The sequence below is a fragment of the Syngnathus typhle genome, linkage group LG11, assembly GCF_033458585.1.
Source record: "Syngnathus typhle isolate RoL2023-S1 ecotype Sweden linkage group LG11, RoL_Styp_1.0, whole genome shotgun sequence".
Classification (NCBI taxonomy): Eukaryota; Metazoa; Chordata; class Actinopteri; order Syngnathiformes; family Syngnathidae; genus Syngnathus; species Syngnathus typhle.
Genome location: NC_083748.1, coordinates 7245148 through 7260816, shown reverse-complemented (window position 1 = coordinate 7260816; position 15669 = coordinate 7245148). Strand labels below are relative to the sequence as shown.

The following is a 15669-nucleotide window of genomic DNA, read 5'->3' as shown; positions in this document are numbered from 1 at the left end:
AAATCTGAATTGAGCCAGACTGCCTAGAATGTTGCAGAGGTTCATCACTTTTTCATTAAGGCTGTGTGAAACTCGTCATCCCTGGGACAGAATTATCGTCTCACTGGAATCACTTATAGTGGAGTGCTGCTGAGCTTAACCAATTTGGAAAAAACTTCACATTTCAAACTTCTAGTCCACACAGGAATATCCCGAATTTGAATTGATGACATTTTGGCTTGACCACAATTGTGTTTGTCTCCATCAGGCCCGCACAGTGCCGTGTTAAAGTGCCCGCCGAACGAGTACCAATGCGGCGGGACCGAGCTTTGCATCCACATGAGCAAACTCTGCAACGGAGCTCCGGACTGCACCGACGGCTGGGACGAGGGACCTCACTGCCGAGGTATCGGCCTTTTCACTTGTCACGCTCATCTTCACCATGCGGCGACGCTTCATCTTTCTCCGCTATGTTTACGCTTATAAAATATCGACCTTGTCAACATCTTCTGGCAAACTGAGATTGTCTGTGTACGTGTGTTGTTTTCATTCTCTGCTTGGCTTTAATGGGCGGACAATTGAGTGGCTGTCAATCAAAGCTGCAGCCAGGAGGAGATTCTTCTCCCATTAATCTGACATTATCTGAGACGAGCAACCATTTAGTGTCGACAGATGCTGCAAATGTAAGTCGATCAGGTACGGGCAACTTAAATGTTAGAGGAGGCAACAGTTTCTCATCAGCGCTACCTTTGAATTTAAGTATGAAGAAATTTCGCTTTGAACATGTGATTGACACGTTATCTTCTATTCAATAAAAAAGTAGAGTGTTGTGAGGATACAAAAACTTCTAATCATCACATCAATGTTAGCCGTCGTTATTCCGAGTGGGAACATGATTTCTTTTTTCCACAGCAACTATTTGTGGTATGCATCTGATGGGGTTGTTTACATTGCTGCCTGTGTCGCTTCACCAAACACTTTTGAGTTGTCGAGCGCTCTGGCTTGTTTTGGAAAATTCCACCCATATCTGTAATTTCAACTGCAGCTGTGAGCCTCCGAAGCTCGCACAAAATCTCATGTGCAACTTACTGTCGTCCGGTCTTCCGATTCAGCGCATTGCATCGAAAATTGGCCATGATGCATTTTAACCAAGTTACTCATCAGACACATCATCAAAAATTTCCCGGTAGGCTGCTGGAAAGAAAGACCAACAAATGAGTTCTGTTCTTATGTAATTATGTCGGAACAGATTTGTTTTTGTAAAATGGTTCCTTGAAGAGATGGTTTCTATCCAAGCTCCGCCCACTATTGCTGCAACAGTTTGATGGGATTTCTTTTTTGGGTGAAGTGATTCAGAACGAAGTGCGTGTGAGTGTGCACTTATGTATATATATGTCTGTATGTGTGCGTGAAAAAAGAGATGAGTCACGATGATTTATAGTCACGATTCTATCTTGAGATGGTCAGCAGACATGCATCAATTTTACATCTGTGCATGGCTCTTTGTGCTACTGTTTAGTTTGGAGCAAAAAATAGTTGGTTGTGAAACATTCCGCTTAAATTGTTTGCGTAACTGAACGCTGGAACCTTGATGATGGTCAAACAGTCTGTTCCCTACTAAAATGTTTCCATAATAAAAAGGCATTTAACAAACAATAACACAAAACTAAAGTCACGAATAAAAGACAATAGGATTATTCTTTGTGATTCCCAGAAGGGAAGTTCAGGTCTTGCAGCAGTTAAAAAAAAAATTAACAATATTATTATTTTTTACTGGGATTTCAAATCCTATTAAAGTGTAGTAGCAATGAAGACAGGACAAAAATTCAAATATTGAAATAGCCAACATTTTATTGTTGGAAAGGGGAGAAACAAATGAACGTTTTGTTAACAACTTAATTTCTCCCTTGACTGCCTCGTCCTCTTTTTGTCTCTTCTGTCCTATCTAGTCAAATAATGAGCCATTTAACTGAACCCCAATTGAAAAAGTGTAACTTGTTGGTGCAATTCAATCTGCTTGACTTGTTTTTATTCAAAGATTGCATTTCAAGTCTTAGTGACTTACTGAACTGACTCTGGATCTTTTATTCTTAAACCTATTATTTGCAATCACTGCACTGTCACGAGAAGAACCCTGGCCACATGCTGTAGTTAAGTCCAAACACACACACACACAGACACACACACACACATGCACTATGTACTTAAGCACACATGCTGACTTGTAAATATTGCCCAGAATGTGTATACTGGCAGCTTCAAGTGTTCCAAGTCCCAGCAGAATGAATTAAATCTGACTTTTAGTACATTGAACAAATTCTTGTACAAATTGAAGCCCCAATCGTCTCGCCATCACCGCCACAAATGACTTTCATCTTCACACAAATGATACTACGTCCTGCTATGGTATGTCTTTGCACTTGTTCCACAATTGACACATTGTCATATCATGTCTCCCTTTTCTTTTTTTTTTAATTCTCTCCACAGAGTTTATATCCAACTGCTCACTCATGGGCTGTCAGGATCATTGCGCAGTGACTCCAGCAGGGCCGGCTTGTTACTGTGAAAGAGGTTTTGCGATCAGCTCAGATAGAAAAACATGTGAAGGTGAGTGATATGTAGAGTTTATGCAAATTTACTTGAAAATAAGTGGGCGTACACTTTGTTCCACGTAATTTTACGTTAAGCGGAATGAAATGAAAAATGAGTGGAATAAAAGTGTTTCGTTTCCCAGCTAAGCCCAATCAAATAAAAAATACTTCAGGCTGCAGTTTAAAATTGTTAAACGAGTCAAAGATTTAATCATGAAAGAGGAAAGAAAACGAATCATCTCGTTGATGAAAAGTGTGAATGAAATCAAGAAAATCATTTCAAGTAATCCTTATCAAATATTGCTGAGGTCTTTTTTTGTATATGTAATTAGAAATACCAGTGTGCTTGCTGAAAAACATGTTTATTGTTTTTCAAAAAGGATGAAATATGTTCAATTTTGTATACAACGTATACTCGCAGGACACCTCATTAGATGCAGTTGCAGAATTTAATACAAAATGTTTACAAAATATTCCAAATGCTTATTCGTGGATTCCACGATGTGTGTTGCAGATTTCGATGAGTGCACTGTGTACGGGACGTGCAGTCAATCCTGCACCAACACTAAAGGCTCTTATTCTTGCTCCTGCGTGGAGGGCTACCTGCCACAGCCGGACAACCGCTCCTGCAAGGCCAAGAATGGTAAAAAGTCGCTGACAGCAGCACTTTGCCCCAGACGCTATGAATATTCTTTTCATGTCCCCATCCCTCGTATTTATGTTTGTTCTGCCCAGTCCCGGTGGACCGTCTACCTGTTCTGTTGATCGCCAACTCCCAGAACATCCAAGCCACCTCCTTGAGCGGCACCACAGTCCACAGCCTGCTGTCCACCAGTACCAAGCAAACCACAGCCATGGACTTCCTGTACGCTCAGGAAACGGTCTGCTGGATCCATGTGGGAGAATCCCCCTCGTCCACGCATCTTAAATGTGCCAAGATTCCCAATCTTAAGAGCTTCACTGAGGAGAGAGTCATCAACATCTCTCTCAGCTTACATCGTGAGTACAGCCAAAAACTCTTAAATCACAATTAACATGCTTTGACAGGAGTGCAGGTAATTTATTTAAATTAGTGAGATCTAGGCAAAGACTTATAACTTGCAGCTCTTAAAATGCAGTTTGCATCTCAAATCATCATTTGCATATAAATGAATGGAAAGGTATCATTCTAGTTTCCCCCCCAAAAAGTTTGTTATTTCAATAAGGAAAATAGCACGCTATATTCTACTTTCGAAAAACATGTAGTAGTAACTAGAGATGTTCGTTACTAGTAGTTACCATTGTAATGTCATATTTCACGTCATTATGATCATATTTTTATCTTAGAAGATTTATCCAATTACATTCTCTGCAAAAACAAACAAACAGCCACACTATTTCTTTTGTACTGCATTCAATGCAATAAGTCAAAATGCTTTCATTCTTTTAGCTAATTCTGTAATACTTTTGTTTTTTAGAAAAGGATCGTGTAATTCTATGATTATGGTTTTTCATGCAGGTCAGGCATAAAGGCGGCTTGAGCATGAATAATACATACAGAACAAGATTTTAACATAAAACTGCAGCGGCCGTTCTGTAAGATTTGTTTTCTACCACGGTCATATCTGGAAACAGCCCAACAGGAATCGGAAATCGGCCTGTGTGATTAATTAGATCAGAAGTTTAAGTCAGATTTAATTGTTCTTAGTCTCCCCGCCGCGTGCCACTGCCGCCACTGCCGCCACTGCCGCCACTGCCGCTACTTCTCAGATTTTAATATCAGACGTAAACAAGCCAAGGACACATGGCATGTCTGATAGTAAAAAAAACAAAAACATACGAACACTGAAATGAAATGTTGGTAGTTCCGGACTCATTTCTGTTCTGAGTGCAATTCAACACATTTTACTTTTATAATATTTTTGATGATTATCACTGTCATTTGGCAACTTCTAAGCTTATAGTAATTTTAATAATTATAGTATTTTATATTATAAGTATACCCAAAATAATGATTATTTGTATACAAAGAGTCAGCTTGAGTGTGTTTGTAATTGAAAGCGTATTCATGAATAGCTATGACATGACACATCAGCCTCATATGATACATAACACGAAGAGAAAGAAACAGAAGTTGTGTAATACAATTCAAAGAAGTCACGTCTCGGAGCATCTGAGGGTCGTAGACCCGGCAGCACATTTGGTGTCAGCGCCACCCGACCTCCTGAACGGGCAACAGAGTGCAAGGTTTTTGTTTACAGTCGTCGTGTGAAAGAGGCAGCACAAACCAAAGGCAGGCGGGAACATTCAGGAAATGATGCACGTTTGGTTGGAGTGACTCATGACCTTGGTACGCCACAGATGGCTTGTCCAGATGTGACTTCACCACTCTCTCTCTCTTTTTCTCTCTCGCTGTCTTTCTCTCTGCACGAAAGTCTCAGTGTCTCCTTCAAAGTCCAATGAAACCTGCAGTTTGTAATCACTCCCATTTCATTGTATGCCAGAAAAACACATATGAAGCAAGATGATGTAACATCTGAAATGCAAAAACAACAATGTAGAATATTAAGTCTGGCTTGATGATGAAATCTCATATATGTATGCACATTTATGTATAGTTACATGCCATGCAGGGGCATTATGTTTCCCTGACAGTCCATACCGTCCATCTGACTCCTTCTCCTTAGATTTATATATGCAAATGTAACTAATACGAAGCCAAAAAATGACAAGATAGTATTTCCCAAGTAAGTAATGGCCGAAGCGTAATTTGTGGGACCGACGAGCTCCCCTGTTGAGAATCCTTGGAAGGAAAGCGATATGGGTTAAGCAGACACAAGAGCGCTGATCCCAGAGCTGTCGCTAAGCCTTCAGGATAGACCTGCCATGTTCTGATCAGCACAAACACAGTGCCTTGAAATCTCCTTACGGGGTCATGTGCTGCAAAAAGTCAAGCCAGCACATTACAAATTGTTTCTCCATTCACACACAGGCACAAGTTAACCTTCAATGGCGTTGAAACACTCGACATACGTAAACACTTTCTCCACTCTCCCTTCCTTTCTGATGTTGACACGTTGACCAGTGCATCTTGTTTTCCTTCCAAGTACATCTTACTTCCAGATGCTGGCATAAGATGAAGCATTTGATTGAATTATTTTAATTAGGCTGCTCTGAGTCTTTATTGTGTGAGGTTTTCATCATGAATCCAGAGCCGGATGGGGAAACATGATGAATGCAGGAGGAGAGAGAAGGTCAATGATAGGAGCGTGTAAAGCTCCTTTTAGACCATTGCGCAATCTGCTTCTCTCCTACCTTTTGTTTATACACGGTTTAATCAGTGAATCAGTGTGTCGCGGGGCAGCTGGAAATATTTAAACAGAGCACTGTGTGTTAAAAATTAAAAGCACCTCTGGGATTATGGCCGCTGACTCCCATAAAACCTCAGAAATGCGGCACAATGGCCAAGTTTCCCTGGTGGAAATCAGATCTGCTTTTCCCCTCCCAGCTTCTCTTCTATTTTCCTTCACATTTTGTTCCTTGCTGCTTTGCTCCTCTGTCGTTTTCGCTCGCACCTTTTCGCCAACAAACCAAAACATTTGCAATACTGACAACTGCAACAAGCGACTGATTTATCGTTTTTGGTCAAAGTTATTTTTCCACCCAGAAGAATCTGCTGGGTCATTTCCTCCCTATCAAAGTTTTTCCAGTCTTGGTTGAGAAATGGAGACTTTGGTGACGCAGCTGACCAGGGAAAACAACCTCGTTCGTACTTGATGACCCGGGACCCCCTGCCGCACGACTGCAGCGCCATATCTGGCATGTTTGTGTTTTGTGTGAAGACACTTCTGGGGCGAGCAGAGCTCACGGCAGCTGTAAAAATAAACGTCTTGTGGTTTTGTGAAGCCCTCCTCTCCATTCCACTCTCTATCTGTTGCTCACACGCTTGGTCCACCACGCTGTTCAAATGCAAGCAGGCAGGCGTGTTAGAACTTCAAGCTTCTCAATTGAACATTTTGGTTTTCCTCTTGAGGTGTATCAAATGCTCTGTAAGCAGTCCGTTTATTTATTTATTGTCTAAATAGTTGCAGTCCAAATGTTTACACATCATTGTTTCATGAGACGTGAAAAGCTAAAGTGAAAAAAAAAACACAGATTTGTTTGCATTGCTGTTGTACGAATGCTTATAAGACAGTTTCCTGCAAACATTTCTGTTGTTCAGCCCTAGTTTGCATCCACGCTATTGCTTGGTCATCTTCGTCTTTGCACAGCGTCGGCACATTACGGCCGTGGGGAAAGCATGGAGCCATTGTTCGGCCGGAATATTGCATCAGCCGCATGCAAAACAGGGAACTATTGACAATGTGGAGGGATGGCAGAGGGTCCATTTTTCCTCATTCATGTATAAATAGCATTAAATAAAAAACACAGATTCAAAAAATATATACGCATATGCTCACAACATAACATCCTAATCCAAAAGTTTTGCATTCGAATGAATTGGAAACATTCAACATCGATTGTCATCGCGTTTCTTCTGGAAAAATCAATTATCTGGTTATCTCGAAAGTGTCAAAAGAAAAATCCCTTTGGCGCTTTTTGCAAGCAGCAAAGTTGTTCACAATGTTATCATGCCTGGCTCTTATCACACCCAAATTTCTCCCAAACATCTGATTTAGTCTTCATTGACAATCTGGTATTCCCCTCTAGTCGGTTTGTCTTTAATGGTCTTCAATATGAGAGGGCTCAAGGGCTGATTTTCACGGTGTAAGTAATTTTGCCTTGATAAAAATGATTTGTTTGAGTATTATTTCTTTTCTTTTTTTTTTTTACATCTTGAAAAACAAATATATTTCTGTGTTGTTCCGGTTTCTTTCCCGTGCTTGGATCATTTTCACCTATATGCCAAAAGCAACAAGTATCGTTAATGAATTTTTTTTTACGGATGATGCAAAACCATTTTTGCGTGGATGTGAAATTCTTCTCTTTTTGACATTTAAATTTTAATTTGGTTGGCCTGGAACTGACACATGCCTGATGTTTGCCAGCTTGATGCCGTTCACTTGACAACTCATTTGTCAGTCGAGCAACCCCCCCCCCCCTCCCTCCTCAGTCCAAACTCAAAAACATGGACCGCTTGTGTTAAGAGCAATTTGATGGTTCATTGAGTTCACGTCAACCTATGATCACGACCTCTCACTTGCTACAAGTATTTACAACAACATCACAAGTTCAGCTTCTTTACAAGTCCACAGGAATGTAAGAACTAAAAATAAATTTGGCTTTTCCTCCCCCGACCCTCTTCTCTGTACAGATGTGGAGCAGATGGCCATCGACTGGCTCACGGGAAATTTCTACTTTGTGGATGATGTGGATGACAGGATATTTGTGTGCGACAAAGATGGACAGACGTGTGTCACCCTTCTGGACCAGGAGCTCTACAACCCCAAAGGCATTGCCCTGGACCCCACCATGGGGTGAGTGTGGTGGCTTTTCATACAGTGATGCCAGTCAAAGTCTTCAACTTCAATTGGGTTTGTCCATTTCTCTCCTCAGAAAGGTGTTCTTCACCGACTACGGTCAGATTCCCAAGGTGGAACGATGCGACATGGACGGCCAGAACCGGACCAAGCTCGTAGACAGTAAAATTGTCTTCCCGCATGGGATCACACTGGATCTGGTCAGCAGGCTGGTATACTGGGCCGACGCCTATCTGGACTACATCGAGGTGGTGGACTATGAAGGGAAGAACCGGCACACCATCATTCAGGGCCTTCTGGTAAAAGCATCTAATGCAATCATCATCTCAAAATGTCTGGCGTCTGCCTGGTGAAAAATGGGCGCGGAAAAGATGGAGGACGGGAGCACCTGATTAATCGCGTCTAATATCAAGGTGGCTAATGTTCCGTGCGGTTTGGCTCTGAAAGCCGTTACCATGACGTTTACTGTGATCTGCGGGAAGTAATGGCTTTCATTTATAGTCAGTAAGCCTCAGGGCACAGACATGCACACATAAACACAAGCCCCATGCTGTGTGCATGCACGCGCGTGCATGTGTGTGTGTGTATATGCGCGCGCATGTGGACTTATTCTTGTCAGTGTCCTTGAGCCGACATAATATTAGAAGCATTAGAGTGAATGGTTGTCTTAAAATGTAACTCATCTAAAATATAGAGTGGCGAGAAGTGATAGAAGGAAATCAAAACAAGCCCAATAGGACAAATGATTAGGTACACCCTAACACTGTGTACCAGTATCTGAACTGATTTACTTGACTTATGTTTACGCCACACTTGTTTTTCCGAATTTATCATACGCGCTAAAAAAAAAAAACTTGGGAAAATCAACAAAATTTTTTAGTTTTGCTAATGTAAAAATGGACTTTGCTGCATGTCTAACAAAGAAATATGAGTTTTGTATATATCTCATATCAGAGCTTGCAGGGGTACCTAATGTTGTGGCCATCCTGAGTATTTCAAAGCTTGTCCAGTTCTTTGTGTCAAATCCACGGCGGGTATTTTATGATAACGTAGAAAAAATGGTGTCCTTAAAATCATGGAGTCGCAGTCCCTGTGTCACCATAGCAGCACTATGCCCATGATAAGACGATAATAACGCTCTGCTCGAGGTGTGTGTTTGGCCGCACCGGTTTCCTCCAACCATCACATGCTTGCATTGAAAGACGAGTTGTCCTTCATTTCTGTCCAGAGAAATCAGAAAAAATCTTAACTTAAAAACAGTTGGAGTCGCCGAACCCCTTTCCTGCGTCACTCGGTTGAGTTCAGCAGGTTACCATAGCAACAGTACCTCTGCCTTTACCAGCAAATTACCATTTTTAAGGAGACTATAATTGTGTGTGAAAGATTTACAGTTGATTTGAGGTGTGTTTTTTTTGTGGCTGTTGAAGACGCCCTTATCTCTGGTCACCACAATATTCAAATGTGCTTTCAGTATAATGCAGTAAAGATGTTTATTATTGCAAAACGGTCGGATTCATTTGAGGAGTTTTACTCACATTTAATTGGATTTCTTACTTTCCTATTTCAGTCGTGCATTAAGAGAGCTAGTTGTGGTGTTTTATAACATCCTCGGCTCCAACAGTAATGTGGTTTCACTGAGCATTAGTGATCACCCTTGCTTAAATCAACATATTGTGTCCTCAGACAGGTTTGCTAATTAGTTTTGTCGGATGGAAGTTGTTCCACAACATTAACCGAGTCAGTTTTATACATAACAGGAAGGAAGCATCAATTTGCTGATGAAAAGTGAAATGTCATACAAAAAGAAAACATTGGCCATTTCAAGAAATATGTCATGCTGTTAAATAATTTGTGTATGGCTCAGAAAGAAAATGGGTTCTATCTTCAGGAAAGATTATGTCAGCTAAATGAATTATGCAAGAGCTGTGGAAAAGTCACAGATGAGTAGCTTTTGGTGTCTCTGAAGTCCAAACAACATCTTAATGGAGGAACCTTCAAATTTAAGCATCATCAAATAAAAGTTGTATTTCGCCCACCCCTAACAAAAAGAGAAAAATTTGCAGTAAATTGCAACTTTATCCATAAACAGTCAATTATTTATTTTATATAATGCATATTGTTTATGGCTTGAGATACAAGTTTAATATTACTCTGAAGTAAAATTAGACATTTTTTTCCCATAGCATAAATAATATGACTGTGAGTTGCTATAGTGTCTAGTGAGTTTATAACTTGTCAGTCTACATGTGTTGCTGCACCGTTTGTGTTCAACATCCATTCAGCAGGAAAGTTATGGGCTTGTTCTAAGTATTATGTTTTGTCTCTACTTCTCATCCAAGATCGAGCATCTGTACGGGCTGACTGTGTTCGAAAACTACCTCTACGCCACCAACTCGGACAACGCCAACATGCAACCCAAAACCAGTGTGATACGGATCAACCGATTCAATAGCCCAGACTACCAAGTGGTGACACGTGTGGACAAAGGAGGCGCGCTGCATGTCTACCATCAGCGGCGCCAACCGCCAGGTACGCACTGCATTTTGTCACAATCTATTCAAACGCATTTGCTTTGCCTAACATCTTCCCGCTCCTGTGCAGTCCGAAGCCACGCGTGTGAGGTGGACCAGTTTGGAAAAGCGGGAGGTTGCTCCGACATCTGTCTGCTGGGAAACGGACACAAGACCCGCACGTGCCGCTGTCGTTCCGGATTCAGCCTGGGAAGCGATGGCAAGTCTTGCAAAAGTAAGTCGTATCATGAAACAGTTCAATTTCACCTTCAACGATTAAATAAAGCAAGACAAAATTTGGACTTAGCTTGTGAGGGAGCGCAGGTCAAGTGACCGGTACATTTTGACAAATTCCAAAACCAAGCAAACAACCCGATGGATTTTAAAGGTTATGCAACTCAAAATATTTGAAGTAAATGTTTTTCGTTCAATCGTCCTCACTGAACAAAAGTCTCGTCTACTAAGAAGCTTTGAAAAGAACCGATGGTCTCTGACCTTGTCACAACTATACTGCCAGCCAGCCTGTCATTTTAGCGTGAGCTCTGTTTTTTTTTATTCAATTACAGACTAAAATTTATATCCTTATTTATCTCCCCCCTGAGGTCAGACTGCCAATGAAAATGTTCGTAACGATTTTACTGATGAAGAGTCTCTCGAACGCTACATAAAGCTGTCTCAAGAGTGAAGATCTCTTGCTGTTCATTTATTATCATGAAAAAAAAAGCAGACCGCAGTTAGCATCTAATTTGCTCATTTGTTCTCACAAACAGATGTGTTCAAGTGATTTCCATTTTTAAGCGCTGCTGTCAATTCCTTGTTTCTGCTTCAGAGCCCGAGCATGAGCTCTTCCTAGTCTACGGTAAAGGTCGCCCGGGGGTCATCAGGGGCATGGATATGAATGCCAAGGTTCCCGATGAGTACATGATCCCTATTGAGAATCTAATGAAGCCCAGAGCTCTGGATTTTCACGCCGAGAGTGAGTTTATTTACTTCGCCGACGCCACCAGCTATATCATTGGGCGGCAGAAGATCGATGGGACTGAGAGAGACACAATTCTAAAAGAAGGTAGGTTGCGACAACACGAGGAGGAAAAATAAATAAAAATAAGCAGCAGCACTGGAGACTTAATTTTGATTTTTTTTCCCCAGGGATCCACACGGTGGAAGGCATCGCCGTGGACTGGATGGCAAACAATTTGTACTGGACCGACGACGGGCCCAAAAAAACCATCAGCGTGGCTCGGCTGGAGAAAGCCTCGCAAACTCGCAAGACTCTCATTGAAGATAAAATGACTCACCCTCGCGCAATCGTGGTGGACCCTCTTCACGGGTAAGGCAGATGGTCGCAGGTTCCTCCACCATCATCAATGTTGCTGCTTTTTTTTTTTTGTAGCCTTGGAAAACACTTTTAGTGGTAATGAAGGGTCATTATATTATTTCTGCTCTCTTCCAATCATCTTCCATTATCCCTAATAATAAGACCGCTCACAGACCTCCACCTAGGTTGATATTAATTTGAATTGATTTGCGCGTTTGCCTCTCACACTGTCATAGCGAGCCTAACCTACCTGTGAATGGATGAGTCTTATTACCGTGACCTCTTGAGCTCTGTCTTGAGAAATAAGTGCTCAAAAATACACACACGCACACGCTGACACACACACTCGCTGCTTTGCTACCATGTGAGTTGATGGCGCGCCCCGAGGGAAAGGCACTAGCCTGCACTAATGCCTGAAATCCATCAGGCTGCGGGAGAAAAAAAGGCAGTTGCAGAAAGGAGGGAAATTAAGACAGATGGGGTATCTTCCGTGCAAAAATATTGAGACAGACTTTTTGATCAATAAAGAGGTTTAACTTTATGTCTTCTAAAGGTGGATGTACTGGACAGACTGGGAGGAGGATCCCAAGGAGAGCAAACGAGGAAAAATTGAACGCGCTTGGATGGACGGCTCCAACAGGGACGTTTTCCTCACGAGCAAAACGGTGCTGTGGCCCAACGGCCTGAGTTTGGACATCCCGCAGGGAATCCTTTACTGGGTGGACGCCTACTATGACCGCATCGAGATGGTTTACCTCAACACCTCAGAACGCAAGGTTAGAACTATAATTGGAACACTTTAACATAGCTTAGCTTGAACTATATCTCGATGCCTTTGTTCGTTTTTATGAAGCCGATACAAATGAATTAGGAAGCTTTTAATTTGCAAGTGTTTTAATGCTTGTTCGGTAATGAGCCCCAAAATGTCAACTGCCTAAATTTCTAGCATCATTAGCTGGAAACAGAAAGAAGTTAAAAGCAAAGGTCACCACTGACACATTTTGTCCTCTTCCTGTGTTTTTCTTCACATGGCTAGACGGTGTACGAGGGCCAGGAGCTGAACCACGCCTTTGGTCTCTGCCACTATAAACACTTTTTGTTCTGGAACGAGTATCGCAGTGGCAGCATATACAAGTTGGACACCACCACGAGCATTGCCACCCTACTGCGCAATGAAAGGCCGCCCATTTTCGAAATACGCATGTATGATGCTCAGCAACAGCAAGGTAGACAATCCACTTCTCTGTTTTTCCTCTCCTTTGTGTTTATGACACTTTACGTTCTTCATCTTCCAGGTTCGAATGCGTGTCGTGTGCACAACGGAGGCTGCACCAGCCTGTGCTTGGCCATACCGGGAGGTAGGCAGTGTGCCTGCGCAGAGGACCAAATACTCGACCCCACTGACAACACCAGCTGCAAAGGCGAGTATCAAATGTTAAAAAAAGAATACATAATGGAACCACTGTACACAAAATGCTGGCCCATGCTACATTCATCAGTTTATACCTTTTTATTTGTTTTCCCTCCATGTTACTATTTTGCTTCTTCTTGTCATCCACAGCCAACCCGTCTTACGTGCCGCCTCCTCAGTGCCAGGCCGGAGAGTTTGCCTGTAAAAATAATCGCTGCATCCAGGAACGCTGGAAGTGCGATGGCGACAACGACTGCCTGGACAACAGCGATGAGGCTCCCGACTTGTGTCGTAAGTTAGCAAACTCATTTGCATATCTCTCCAGGCTGTCTCTTACTTTTTTTTTTTTTTTTTTCTCTTGTCTCCAGACCAGCACACCTGCCCTACTGACAGATTTAAATGCCAGAACAACCGTTGCATTCCCACGCGCTGGTTGTGCGATGGCGACAATGACTGCGGCAACGATGAGGATGAATCCAACACCACCTGTTCAGGTAGTCCGAGAATCAGGTTCCCCTTCCGTGCAGTTCTGGTTGTAATCCGGTTGCCCTTCCAGCTCGCACATGCCCGCCCAATCAGTACTCGTGCGCCAGCGGGCGCTGCATACCCATCTCCTGGACGTGCGACCTGGATGACGACTGCGGGGATCGGTCCGATGAGCCTGCCTCTTGTGGTGGGTCAACCTGAACCCCTTCCTCACTCAGGAATGTTCAGTATCCAAAATGATCTGATTTGTTTTGTATACACAGCCTACCCCACGTGTTTCCCCCTCACCCAGTTTACATGCAACAATGGACGTTGCATCAACATTAATTGGCGCTGTGATAATGGTGAGTGGCATTTCCGCATTTCTCTCTTTTTCAGTGTGTCTTCTATTTCCACGTCTGAGCTCAATCTCACTCACCGGCTGTGTCACCATGCAGATTTATGTTTGCTCTCCTATCTCTTGGTCTCCTAGTTCCGTGCTATTCGCCCATTTTGGTGTCTCGCATTGATTCTGTCTTTCAGAAAACGATTGTGGCGACGGCTCTGATGAATCGCATTGTCTGAACCTGGCCAGCTAGTCCATAGATCAACATGCACCGCAGCAGCAGCCAAGACGCTTGGCCGGCTTGTAGATTAGCCCGGCAGGCTAACAATAATTTAAGGGCCGCTTGGCTTTAAACGTGGCCACGCGCCGATGCCAATATCGCTGCCGCTGCACGAAAAAGATTTCGAGTTTAATTAGATTGGGCAAATTGCAAATGCATTATCGAGTCATGCAAAGATAATCTAATTGGCTGTTTTGGAGTGACAGGTCAAATGATAAAAAGAAGCGTGTCGGCAGAATTAATTTTCTATTCAAATCAGATTCTGTCGCGATAAATGTTATAAGGGACGGACGGGATTGGTATGGGGTATAAACTGCTTATCGTGCTTTTCTGCCAAGCTCAATGTATCAAAGCTGGATACGTTCCCTCATGGTGCATGGTTTGATCAATGCAGTTTCTGTCATTAAAAAAAAAAAAATCTCTGGACGCTCTATTCAAACACCTTTCGTTTGTTGCCGAAGACGACGCTTTGTGATGTGACTGTGAATTTCCCTTTCAGACAATGACTGCGGGGACAACAGTGACGAGGCCGGCTGCAGTCACTCGTGCTCCAGTGCTCAGTTCAAGTGCAACAGCGGTCGATGCATCCCCGATTATTGGACTTGTGACGGGGATAATGACTGTGGGGACTACAGCGATGAAACCCACGCAAACTGCACAAATCAGGGTCGGTATCTCAGACTACTTCGATCCCAGACTGTTGATGGCCAAAAATAAGAATAATAGGAGAAAAAAACATTAGTAGAATTTTTATTAGAATTTGAATATCATATATGAATATTAGATTAATAAAGAATTAAGTGAATTTTATATCTCAGCCTGCCTATCGGTTCTGAAGTGTAAAATGATATCCAATGAGATTGCTCTTATGTCACTTAAGTTGAATCAAATCTTATGTCCTGCTTCTAGGTTTGTTTTGTTCTGTTTTATTAAACAAATAAAAGCATGCTAATCTAAATCACGCTTTACTAATAGCCAAAGTACAGTCCGGCCTTGAAGAAAGTAGGAAGCTTTGAGAGATAAAGTCTGCTGCCTGCACCAAGTGGCGCTTTTCATTTATTTATTTTAAACGTATCAAAGAAAAAGCTGTGGCCTTTGGGTAATGACTGAATCCCAATAGACTCCTCTTGATTGATAAGCGCTGCCATTTTCACGTATGCCTCAAGTCCACATCATGGAAAATGTTTCATTGGCATTTTGCCACGCAAAATTGGTAATTATTGTATATAAGTGCTTGTTTGGAACACTTGTTGGTGTGAAGGGCTCTTGTTTGGACATGTTGGACAGGATCCTTGGATCTGATTGGTACG

The 15669-nt window shown here is 42.3% G+C and overlaps 1 protein-coding gene across 2 annotated transcripts in view; it reads left to right on the top strand.

Annotated features, from left to right (window-relative positions):
- The window catches only part of LOC133162468 (low-density lipoprotein receptor-related protein 1-like), a 61130-nt gene that overhangs the window by 18021 nt on the left and 27440 nt on the right, over window positions 1-15669 (top strand). For both annotated transcript variants that reach the window (XM_061291677.1, XM_061291676.1), the window contains exons 3-20: window positions 248-385; window positions 2467-2586; window positions 3085-3213; window positions 3306-3569; window positions 7864-8026; window positions 8106-8328; window positions 10369-10558; window positions 10631-10774; window positions 11369-11605; window positions 11689-11869; window positions 12411-12633; window positions 12894-13083; window positions 13153-13278; window positions 13419-13559; window positions 13637-13762; window positions 13825-13941; window positions 14018-14098; window positions 14859-15026. In XM_061291677.1, the coding sequence (XP_061147661.1) occupies window positions 248-385; window positions 2467-2586; window positions 3085-3213; window positions 3306-3569; window positions 7864-8026; window positions 8106-8328; window positions 10369-10558; window positions 10631-10774; window positions 11369-11605; window positions 11689-11869; window positions 12411-12633; window positions 12894-13083; window positions 13153-13278; window positions 13419-13559; window positions 13637-13762; window positions 13825-13941; window positions 14018-14098; window positions 14859-15026 (2961 nt within the window). The remainder of the gene's footprint in view (window positions 1-247; window positions 386-2466; window positions 2587-3084; window positions 3214-3305; window positions 3570-7863; window positions 8027-8105; window positions 8329-10368; window positions 10559-10630; window positions 10775-11368; window positions 11606-11688; window positions 11870-12410; window positions 12634-12893; window positions 13084-13152; window positions 13279-13418; window positions 13560-13636; window positions 13763-13824; window positions 13942-14017; window positions 14099-14858; window positions 15027-15669) is intronic.